The sequence below is a fragment of the Ursus maritimus genome, unplaced genomic scaffold, assembly GCF_017311325.1.
Source record: "Ursus maritimus isolate PB19 unplaced genomic scaffold, ASM1731132v1 scaffold_12, whole genome shotgun sequence".
In the NCBI taxonomy this organism is placed as follows: domain Eukaryota; kingdom Metazoa; phylum Chordata; class Mammalia; order Carnivora; family Ursidae; genus Ursus; species Ursus maritimus.
Window position 1 is genome coordinate 9,583,031 of NW_024423564.1, and position 12,314 is coordinate 9,595,344.

The window sequence follows — 12,314 nt, forward strand, 5'->3', positions numbered from 1 at the left end:
CGAGTGTGCTTCCAGGTTGCCTGCATTACTTGTGTAACCAATGGTTCTACGTTTATGAAATGAGCCTGTCCATCTACCCACCCTCTGTCCTGGTTCTTTTATGCAAATTATACTTAATGTCTTCATTTTTTATCTCTAGTATGAAGTGTAACAGAACAGACTTTACCACCTGAAACTGCTGCTTCAAGTTCAGATCAGGCAAGGAACAAACCTCGAAACAACCAACAAGACCAAAGAAGAGTACACTTAAGTTGAAGACACAACACTTGATCTGAAACAAGAAGTTTGTGCCTACTCAACAGCTTTGAAAGAGCACTTCCCAACGCTGCTAGTAGTCTTTGTTTTCTTCAGTGCTGTACTGTGAGATTGCCCGGTGCAGCAGCAGTTGTATTCTTTATTAGCTTGATAGATCATTTTCTCTCGCTCTTTTTTTTAATACTAGCAACTTTCATCCTTTGAAACGTGTGCTGAAAAAGAAGAATCAGCAAATACTACTGAAAGTGCAATATTTGATTATCACTGCGAGGTAAGTTTGTAGTTTTCTGTTGGCAAGAATCAGTTTATAATTTTGGATTTCCTAATTGTTTTGGTCAAATATCAAATCTTAATCTGTTCTCTTCTAAAGATATTCTGAAAACAATTTATATTCTCAGTCTGAAAATAACAACACTAGATAATTTAATTTATTGTCTCCTATTAAACAAGGATACTGTTTATGGCCAAACTGTGGGATTTTTCACACAAGATTACATTTGTTTAATACATGTGGATCCGTCTTAATTTATTGGTCTCTTAGAAAGAAAAACTCCCATCTGTACTGTTTAAAAGTTAGGGTTTCAGTTATGGATGCCCTTTGCAGTCTATGTTCAGAGGTCTCTGTAAAGGGGTAAAGAAATCTTAGAAGAGGCATTTAAGGTGAGTAGTGCTTTGAGAGAGAAGAATTTTCTAGTAGCAGCAACAGAATGAGCAGATTCAGGGAGATTTGAAAGCACATGGTATATGGTGACTAAGTCTATTATGAACAAAGTAGGAAATACAGTTTTGTGGGTGAAGAGAGTAATTAGAAAGGGAAGCTGGCTGAAGGCAGCTTCTGAAGGCCCACTGTATTTGACTTCGTTCTGTGGAGAAGTCATCAGATGTTTATATTTATAAGCAAGGGCTTAATGGATTTTCTTATTTCAAAACAGATCGTTTTATTGCTTCAGATTTTGAAGATACATTTAAAGTTACATATTCAGGAGTGTATCTTAAAACAAATGGTACAACTTTTAAGAGATAGGCTGAAGATGGGAAGACCTGTTAAGAGCAATGGCTAGAATATAAGGAAGATAAAAGCCAGGGTAAAGGCAGAGAAAGAGGCAGTAGGTGTTTTAGTGGTAGAAGTAATAGGACTTGATAACCAACTAATTGAATGTGAAGATGAGCCTGGAGGGAATTGACCTAGTCTGTCCAGTTGTAGAAGTTGTTGTTCATAGGAATAGGGAAGTTTATGTGGGGACTTGCTGAAAGTAAAATATATTGTGGAAATCTATTGCAGTCATTAGATAGTAATCTGAAAATTGAGAAAAAATGCTAGCATGAAATGTTAAACAGTGGATTTGGGGAAGGAGGATTAAGAAAGGCAGTTTTCCTTTTTTAATCTTCAGTTTTGGTTTTCTAAATTGGGTAGAAATAAAAGCTTAGAATTCACAAAGGAGTCCTTACTTTATAGGTAATAAATGAAGAAGTGCCAAAGAAGGGAATGTTCAGAGAAATAGAGGTAGCCAGGAAGGAGTACCAAGGAAGATAATTTCAAGGAGGATTTGGTGGTAAACCTTTTTTAAAATGCTGCAGCAATCAAATAGAATGAGGAATGAAAATGCTAGGTCATTCCTAGGTTGTCGTCTTATAAAAGCTTCATTACCATTTCAAGAAGCACTGAGACTTTTAATCTTTAATTTTTTTTTTAAAGGTTGATGAGCTTACTGTGGTAATGACCTTACTGTGGACCAAAATTCTCCTTAACTGAAAACTACCAATAATACCAATTTATTTAAATTGTCTCTGTCCTATAAACAGTTATTCAATTTTAAGGGTGTTGTAGCATTTGCTTTTTCTCTTTGTTTCTTCATACCTCCTCATCTGATCTTAAAAAATAATTTTAGGCTGTAATAAATTGTGCTGGGTTAGATAAGATAACACAGATTGAAACGGTACAGTTTTATCTTGACTGTTGAAACGGGTAAAAGACTAGAACTAAAGCTCCCATTTCATTTTTTGAAATGAATTATAGAAAGGGATTTAAAGTAGAAGTGCTTTTTTTAGCCTAATCTTTGTATTCTGAATATTAGTTTACTACATGAACATTTTTATAAATTTTATTTTTTAAAGATTTTATTTATTAGAATGACAGCATGAACTGAAGGGCAGAGGGAGAGGGAGAAGTGGACCCCCAGCTGAGCGGGGAGCGTGATGTGGGGCTGGATCCCAGGGCCTGGGGATGATGACCTGAACCGAAGGCAGACGCTTAAACGACTGAGCCACCCAGGCACCCCTAAATTTTATTTTTTTAAGTAAACTCTACCCCCAACATGGGGCTCAAACTCACAACCTGGAGATCAAGAGTTGTATGCTCCATCCACTGAGCCAGCCAGGCATCCCAGCGTGAAATTTTTAATATATAAATATATGCGCTCATAGCTCTCAATTTAAGTTCACAGATTTACAAAAGATAAATAACAATTGGGGTAGGAGATATTGACAATAAAACATGGTCTGATTATGTAATTGTAAAGTATTCCACTTAAAAGGGGTACAGCAAAGGAAATATATCTGATAATGCACTAGAACCCCAGATTTTAAAAGGGACTTTTGTAACAATGGTAAAGGTATTACATAATTAAGAAGGAATAAATATGGGAGACATTGGCCTGAAAAAATATCAAGGAAGAATAAAGTTTCTAAGAAATTTGTTTGGCATATGAAATGGATTGATTTGTTGTTTGCTCAAGGGAGTCTAAAGGTGACAAAAGGAAAGCAAAGGTGGGAGCATTAAAAGAAAACTAAAGCCCCAGATTGAATGAGAATATAACCCTGTTAACTTGCTAAGAGTGTGGTAGTGCTTAATGGAGACCTATGACCAGGAATTGTACCGGTCTTGACTGATTTTCAGAGGCAGGTGTGGGAACTTCGGAGCTTGCTCTCTATCCCTAGCAAAATCCAAGAGCAAACAAAACGACTTTTCAGTAAGGACATTTGACAGAGTATATCATGGTACTCTGATATGGTCACTCTGGAGAAATGTAGGTTGGATGATTATACATTTAAAGGTATTGACTAGTGGACGGATTTTCAGAGAGGTTTCCAAGTGTGTCGCCAGATTCTCTCCTTGCCCTGCTTTTGAAAAGGACCTGGTAGTGAGTAGTTATGTGAGCACTTATGTGCTAAGCACTACTATAGGCTTTTTAGTAGAGCAGTTTATCTAACCGTTCCAACAACCCTGTAGGGTAGGCATTAAGTAAGGGCATAGAATGCTTTAAAAAATCAATTACAAAGCCTAATTTAAAATTATCTCTAATTTGGGGCACCTGGGTGGCACAGCGGTTAAGCCTCTGCCTTCGGCTCAGGGCGTGATCCCGGCGTTATGGGATCGAGCCCCACATCAGGCTCCTCTGCTGTGAGCCTGCTTCTTCCTCTCCCACTCCCCCTGCTTGTGTTCCCTCTCTCACTGGCTGTCTCTATCTCTGTCAAATAAATAAATAAAAAATCTTAGAGAAAATTTTATTTTTTATTTTTTTTTTAATTTGGAACTCTAGATTAACCAACAAAGGAAATCTAGCATTCGATTAGCTTTTTCTTCGGGAACGAGGTCAGTTACAGAAGCACTAAAAGGAGAAAACCTGATTTTACTAATTGATTTGTTAAAAAATGATGTGGAGATTTTTTTACTATACAAAGTTACTGAAACTTAGGTCTGTAGAATCAAACATAATCACTCCATGCTCTCTAAATGTTTGTCAGAGTATAGTAAGAGTAGTAGTAAACTGCACTTTAACGAGTAATTATTTGGAACATCTCCAGAAAACTTCCCAATTATTGAGAAAAACAGTTGCATTCAGAAAACTGAAAGGAGCAATGGGAATTAAGGAAAGATACGTTCAGATAAAGAATGCAAAGTCATTTTCTAAAACTGCCTTCAAGTGAAATAGGCTGCCTTTTCTAAACTAATTTTGTCAGTAGCAGCCAAGCAGACTAGGTTAGGAAAAAGACGGAAGAAACAACTCAGATGTTACAAAAAGAAATTACAAAGCGCAGAATTTTGATTCCTCCCCCCAGGGAAATTTGGAAACCCCTTAGGCCCCTGCTTTACCTTTGAGGTAACTATCCTAGAGAAGTTCTTGTGTGAGAAGCAAGACCAAAAGCCGGTCTTTTGATCTTAGTTCTTTGTTGTTCAAGGAACTTTAGTAGATTTCGTGGATTAGAGGTTAAGTTTAAATTTGATCTCTGATTCTAATTCTTTTTTTTAAAGGGGTGGGTTAACATTGTTAATGACTTTCCAATTTTAAAAATAAATACGTAGAAAAGAGTAGACAGTTTAAAGTTTGTGAGGTTGAGGATTTTTGTCTGTTGTATTCTCTATCTGAGCAGAGCCTAGAAAAGTGTTGATGTATTATAGGTACTAAAGTTCTTTAATGTGTAAGTAAGGCAGTGGTTATGAACGTGAACCATGGAGGGGTGTCTGGGAGGTTCATTTAGCTAAGGGGCCAACTTTTGGTTTCAGCTCAGGTCATCATCTCAGGGTCCTGGGATCCAGGGCATTCTGTGTGGAGTCTGCTTATCCTTGCAAAACCCGCCCCCGCCACGCACTGTCTCTTGCGCTTGCTCTCACTCTCAAGTCTTAAAAAGAATAAAAGAATGTAAGTCATGGAGTGAGTATTGGATGCTATCCCCATTTACCATTTTAAGACACCTTCCAAGTGTTTTCTTGAGAAATCTGTGAGCATTAAATTAGATTTTTCTGGTCTTTCTTTTTTTAAATACATTCGAAATCATACTGTATAGGTATCTTTTGTCGTTTCGTATTATAGCATAAGCATATTCATACATCCTTTCTAATGACTGCATAGCATTTATATAAATTAGTGTGACTTCTTGAATCAGCTTTAGACTAGATTGTTTCCAGGCACGTGTTAATAAAACATTTCTGTGAATACATTTGTGCATCTAGTGTTCACATTTCAGATTGCTCCAGGATAGGCTTCCTGCATTGGAATTATTAAGGAAAACGACTCCGCATTTTGATAAATGTTGCTAAACTGCATTTCAGAAAGGTTGCACCAGTTTACCACCTTAAAAACATTCGAGCATGTTGTTCTTAACTTACTTTCTCATTGTTTTTAAATGTTTTATCTTTGATAGTTTGATAACTAATTTGCTTTACTGAAATTTTTTATTGCCAAAAATGAAGGGTTTTTTGTGTTTTGTGTTTAATGTTTAATGAATGGTCTTTAAGACCAATTTATTTGTCTTAATACTTCTAGTATTTGACAAATGAGTACCTAATATGTACCAACAGCTGTTTGTCTAGACTCTAGGGATTTAGCTTTGTACAAAAAGTCCTTGACCTCGTGGAGCTTATATTCTAGAACAGTAGCCCGCCCGCCTGCCCCCCCCCCCTTATCTGCAGGGAATATGTTCCAAGACCCACTGGATGCATGAAACTGCAAATAGTGTGGAACCCTGTATAGAGTATGTTTTTTCCTATACCTACATACCTGTGATTAAGTTTAACTTACGAATTAGGTGCGGTAAGATATCAATGTAGAGCAATTACAACAGTATAGTAAAAGGTACGTGAATGTGTCTCTGGGAGTATTTTATTATGCTGTACTTGCCCTCGTTGTAATGATGTGAGGTGATAAAATGCCTACATGATGGGATGAAGTGATGAATGACCTACGCATGGTGACAGAGTGTGAGGCTACTATTGACCTTCTAAGGATGTGTCAGGAGGAATCACCTGCTTCCAGACTGCTATTGGGGGGGGATGGGGTAACAAATTGCAGAAAGCAAAATGCAGAAAAGGGGTGACTGTTACAGTTCTTATTGATTTAAATTTCCTTAATAGTACACATTTGCATTTGTTTTCCTTAAGTTTTCGTATAAAAGCTTGTCCTTTTCATCTAATCAAATATCAGTCCTTTCCTTTGCAGTCCTTTTCCTTGCAGTCCTTCCAAAGATTTTACTAATAGTATGTTTTTATTTGGTGTTTGTTAGAGTATTTAATTCAATCTATCTTGAGTATATTTTTGTATGCTATAAGGTGAGCAAATAAATTGATATTTCCCCCTATTTAAGAAAAGCCAGATAACATTTATACGTTGGTCCTTTCCTTCCACCCTTTTTTTTGGGGGGGGGTGTGTCTTTATATTAATTTTTTATTAAGCATCTGCTCTTGAGCCATTTACTTTTGCCATTGGACTTACAATTTTATGTAATTGGTGGTGTTTTAAAAATGAACTTTTTGTTTAATGGTACTTCCTTAAAGTTTTAGTGGTGCTGGTTAAGAAAATTTTGCAGTTCCATAGAAATGTAGTTTAGTCTGAATTGCAAGGAATTCTTTGAAGGGAAGCGTGTTAACCTATTGTTTTATCTAAAGTTGCTTGAGTAATGCGTTTTTCTTTAAAAAAGAAGAGACACCACCCCCCCACCCCCCAAAATGGATAAAGGCTAGAGAAAGAAACATCAGTCAGGAAAGATGCTTGGAGAAAGGAAGTACCCTTTTTCAGTTGTGTTTTGATGTTCATTTAGGGGTGAGGTGAAACTTAAAGAGCAATACAGCCTAAATTCCAGAACCATTGTTGGGAAACAATTTAATCTTAGCAGGAAAGGTATAGTTCTGACTCCTTGTAATTGTTTCATTTTCCCTTAGAAAAACAAGAGTCTTACCTTGGCCTGCAGGAATATGTGGTAGGACTGGAGACTTGAGGTTTTTGTGACTTCATGGCCTTTGTGTTACAAATCACAGTATTGTGTTCTTACCTATATGGTAATGAGAGCTATCATCCAAAATGAGAGAAGCTCAGCTTGAAAGTCATGATCCAAGATGTATCTTGGACCTAGAATAGTCTTCTTCAAATTAATTTGATCAAATTGTTAGTAAAGGTAATAGTATTTACTGTGTACAGTCATTGTGTACTTGTGTATATACTTACAGCATCGTGACATGATTTCTATTTGTGTTGTGAAATCTAGTGCTACAAATAAAGTTGAAATAAGCAATATTATAAAAATAGTTTACCTGTTAACAGTGCAGAAACTTTCCACTCTTCCTAAATATAATGTCTAAATGCTTAGTTTTTGGGTATTTAAAAACTTTATGCCATCATGAATTATGTGAGGAACGGTATACGCATAGTGTGTTTTATTGCTCCTAGTATTAGTGTATCATAGTCTCGATATTAACGTTTTGGCAGACCTGTCAGATCTTATTAAATGGTCCTTTTATGTTATGATTTGGAGGTCAAAGAACTAGTACTAGGATGAGAAGTATCAGGTCCCATTTTCTTCACATGTGCTTGCCTTATGGGCATTATCTTTTATATAAGATTCTTCCGTCTTTTTCAACCATTTGTCTTTTTTTAAGGACAGTTAAGCTAGATAGCTAAATTTGTCCACTTCATTAGGCAAATATAAACTATAATATGCTGAAAGTAAATGAATAAGTGAGGGCCTCATTTGTCAACGTCTTACAGAGTTCTTCACCCTTCCCTCAGAATATCTAAGTAATGTGTGTGATATGTGGTGTGATCTAACATACCAACTCAGTGAGTCCTCTCCTGAAAGTACATGATAAGTATTTATAAAAGCTAAGTTTTATCTCTGGACAAAATAATTACATAGTTGTAATATTTTCTTCCCATACCCCATTGGATTATCTTTGTGTGTACTCTGGGGAGACAAGATCATTGATAATTTGGGATTATTTGTAAAGTTGTGAGACGTTGAGAAGAAATTGGGCTGAATTGTGTCACTGTAGCAACGACCAGAGAATCCTGATGGCATTTAAAAAAAATTGTTAATGTTGTAGATTAGGGATTGGAAAAGGATTTTTAAAAATACGTTTCAGCTTGGCCTTTTAATGTTAACACCATAATTTCTTTCATCAGTAGAAGTCTGATTGAATGAATTAAATTTTGCTGAAGTAACCTGGTGAATCTGAAAAGATAAAGAACTTGACTGTCAAGTGTGTGTTAAATTGTTCTTGATTGTAGTTACAAACATTGTGCTATGTTATCACAGCTGTTTGAGATGGAGAACGCTTTTACTGTGTCATCATCAGATCCTCATCCCCCTCCTGCAGCCCCTCCTTCACATTCTTTACCTTTATCTTCATCTTCTACCTCATCTGGGACTAAAAAACAAAAGAGGACCCCCACGTATCAGAGATCTGTAAGTCAGGAAAACAGTCATCCCAGCTTTTTTGCTTTGTGTTAAAAGCATGATTTAGGAGGGCCACTCAAATAACCTGCAAACTCACTTTCTAACTTCCCCTGGGCATTTTCTTCTCCTTGATTCAGAAAAGATAAATTTAGTAATTTAGGGTCTTGCTACTCAAAATGAGTCCAAAAATCTAAAGCATTGCTATCACCTTGGGAGCTTGTTAGAAGTGGAGAATCTCAAACTCCTGCCCCCACTAACATCAGTATTTTGTATTTTAACCAGATTGCCAGGTAGGTGAAGTTTGAGAAGCCCTACTTTAGAGCCAGATTGTAGAAGTAGGCCTTCTTAGTCTGAATCCTCTACCATTTGACTTTGGCAAGTCATTTAGCCTGTCTGTCAGTTACCTCATTGGTAAAATGGTGATGTTACTTTCTCATGGGCTTTGTAAAAATTACACGAGATAATACATGTTAAACACGGAGCAACGTCTAGCATGAAAGAACTAGAACTTAACCACCTGCAGATTAGATGGCTTTGATTTGCATGATTTGGCCATCTTATACACTGTTTACTCATTTATTGTTCTAGAATTTGTCATTTTTTTCCCCTAATGAAAAATATTTTTATTAATAAGGTCCAGAATCATGCTTAAAATGCTTATTAATAAGTCAAATTTTCAATGAAAGGGTCTTAAACTAGTAAAGATGTGGATATCTTGCTGTCATAGTAAATCAGTTACAGACCTAACCTTTGCTAGGGATTTTGTCCTCTTTCATTCATCACTTACATAAATAAAGTAATTTGTTTTTATAGTTTTACTTAAGTAAGGCAAAATGAAATATCCAATGTGATAGACAGTATTTGATGATGTAAACAGGTTCCATTGCATTGTATTCAAATAGCTCTTTTCACTAAAGACTGTTTTCTTTTGCTTTTTATGATCATAGAAGCAAATGGCAGTAGAGATTTCATCAGCGTCAAATGGATGAAAAGATTTCTTTAAATATACCTGTAATATGATTAAAAGTTTTAGATTTGAAGAGCTTTTGTTGTCTTGGAGGTTTGTCTTAGAAAAATCTTGTTTTCCAACTCACTGTTTTGGCTTGTCTTCCATTGAAAAATCCAAGTATGCATTACTCTGATATTTTCTAGTTCAAAATAAGTATTGCATACAAAGTTTCTTTTGTTTCCATCTCTACTAATTTAAATAATTGCTTGTGGATGCATGGCTTACCCAATAGTATTAAGGTTTCTATTTAAGTTTCAAAGTTGATTTTAATTTCTTAAGTGTTATGGTAGTTTGGATTGCCATCCCTTGGATATCCATTACCTTTGTTCTGAAATTATTGTCTTAGTAATTTAAAGTTAACATAAAAGCAGCTTTTACTTAATGTAGTTGCTTTACCTTAACACTAAACTTCAGAAATCGTATTTGCTGGTAAGTGAAAATTCTGCCGTAAATTTGGGCAATTCCCTAAAATAAATGAAATTATGTCTTCTGAAATGTTTTGTTAGCTAAATTAATATTTCAGTAATAAAAACCCATAAACTTCCCTTTACCTACTTTATTTTCTTTTCCTTTTTACATTAAAAATTTAGTGATTTGTTAACAGACTTAGTATGTTATGGAGATAATGTACAGATCTGAATATATTAAGTTCTTTTTCTTTTTAAAACAGATGAGCTTTGATCCAAACCTTCTCCATAACAATGGACACAATGGGTACCCTAACGGTACTTCAGCAGCACTGCGTGAAACTGGGGTTATTGAAAAACTGCTAACCTCTTACGGATTTATTCAGTGTTCAGAACGTCAAGCTAGACTTTTCTTCCACTGTTCTCAGTATAATGGCAACCTGCAGGACTTAAAAGTAGGAGGTAATCTGTCATTGATTATCCTTTTTAAAATACTCATCACACATTTCTGTTGCATGTCAACTTGCTCATGACAGTGTTATAGTTTTGGCCTTTTAATTGCCCCAGTTACAGACATGTGTCTCCCTAAACCAGCAGAATCCTGATTTCTAATTGTGGTGGTGTCTTTTGGGGGGATGAAAGACTCATTGACTTAAAGATACCTTTGAATTTTTTTACAATATTTTTTAAATAGATACTTGGAAGATATTTTTTTTCCATATTCATGACTTTAGTTATATATTAGATTTTAAGCCAATGAAAATATTTAACTTTTATAATGTTAGTTTTGACTGTTTTACCAGGTAGTATTTTTGGTAGTACTTGAAAAAAGAAAAAAACTGAGAATGTCACCACTTGGACTATTCATCTTGGCTTACACCGGAGAAATCACTTTCACATATGAAAATGTATGGCTTAGTAGAAGACTGAAATTATAAGGTCACAGTGTGTGTTTTTTAAAATATCTTTGGGGGAAAAGTCAGAACAACAGTTAACACGAGTATTTGCATACTAAATACTCTAAATCCTACAAGAGCATTTTTTTGGTTAATCCTTATTTTGTGGGTGAGGGAACCTGAGGTACAGAGAAGTTTTTTTTTTTTTTCCAAAAAGAGGTACAGAGAAGCTTAAGAAAAAGAAAACTTGCCAAAAGTCATGATCTTTGTATTGCCTCATTTGCAGTAAGAGTAAATGCTGTGAAAATTAAGACTAAGATACTCATGTCTTAATCTAAAGCGGTGGTTCTGAAGCATTAGTATTGTCAGAATAACCTGGAAGGCTTGTTTAAACACAAAATGCTGTACCCAGTGCCTAGAGTTTGTCTTTGAATAGGTCTGGAGTGGGGCCCAGGAATTTGCATTCCTTTTAAGCTCCCCGGTGATGCTGCTGCTGCTGGCCCAAGAACCACACTTTGAGAACTCACCGGTCTACAGCAACTCAAATGCTACATTAAGTTTGGCTTGAAAATGAGATACCATTTTGTCAAAATTAGTCCAACAAATACAATACTACTTTATTTTAGATGATGTTGAATTTGAAGTATCATCTGACCGGCGGACTGGGAAACCCATTGCTGTTAAACTGGTGAAGATAAAACCAGAAATCCTCCCTGAAGAAAGAATGAATGGACAAGTTAGTGGCTTTGATGCTTTGTGTTTTCTTAGGGCCCTGCATTTGCATATCTTTCACATTAGAAAAGGAAGATTCTCCCCATCTCCTCAGTTTGCACGCAAGAGAGCTATATAGTATATAAAGATTATTATTTTAAAATTCTATCAGAAGCACTGGCATTTCTTGACCTGAAATATAAAATATGGTCAAGACTCAATTTGGGTTTTTACATATAACCCTAAGTCTGTACTTACAGTCAGTTTACGTACTGTAAGTTTGAAACTTGGCAGCATGACATCCTCTTGTGGATCATATTAAAATGCATCCCTATGTATAGTATAGAGGATATTAAAATTCAGTTAATATTGCACAGTGCTGCTCCTGAAATGATTAGCAATGGAAATTTTTTTTTTTTTGACTGGTAGGTTGTGTGCGCTGTTCCTCACAACTTAGAGAGTAAATCTCCAGCTGCCCCGGGTCAGAGTCCAACAGGGAGTGTATGCTACGAACGTAATGGGGTAAACTTGTGTATTTTTCTTAAACCTTTGCCTGATCCACCATGTGATCTATAAGCGTACTTTAAAATTCAAAATAGAAAACGTAAGCTGCAGTTGGTAAATTCAGTTTTAAATTTGGTTTCTAAGAGGCTTCGAGTGCAGCATAATCAAAAACTTTAAAAAGAAAAAATCCTTAGGACTTCCAAGTGTCTTAGCTTGCCCAAGTGTGACCTTAGTTAGAACATTAAGGTAAAATGTTCCTTTTACTCGCTTTTTTGGGGGTTGTGGGAGGGGATCTTTTTTCTGGTTCTTTTTAAGCACTAACTCCATCTTTTTTGTTTGGAATGCCTTACATAAAAATTGTTTTTT

At 35.7% G+C, this 12,314-nt stretch overlaps 1 protein-coding gene across 3 annotated transcripts in view; it reads left to right on the plus strand.

Annotated features, from left to right (window-relative positions):
* CSDE1 (cold shock domain containing E1) overlaps positions 1-12,314 on the plus strand; it is a 40,817-nt gene that overhangs the window by 8,029 nt on the left and 20,474 nt on the right. For 2 of the 3 annotated variants that reach the window (XM_008697745.2, XM_008697743.2), the window contains exons 2-5: positions 140-526; positions 10,101-10,299; positions 11,360-11,469; positions 11,874-11,966. In XM_008697745.2, the coding sequence (XP_008695967.1) occupies positions 10,101-10,299; positions 11,360-11,469; positions 11,874-11,966 (402 nt within the window). In that variant the 5' untranslated portion in view covers positions 140-526. The remainder of the gene's footprint in view (positions 1-139; positions 527-10,100; positions 10,300-11,359; positions 11,470-11,873; positions 11,967-12,314) is intronic. The other variant, XM_008697744.2, reaches the window with a different exon arrangement.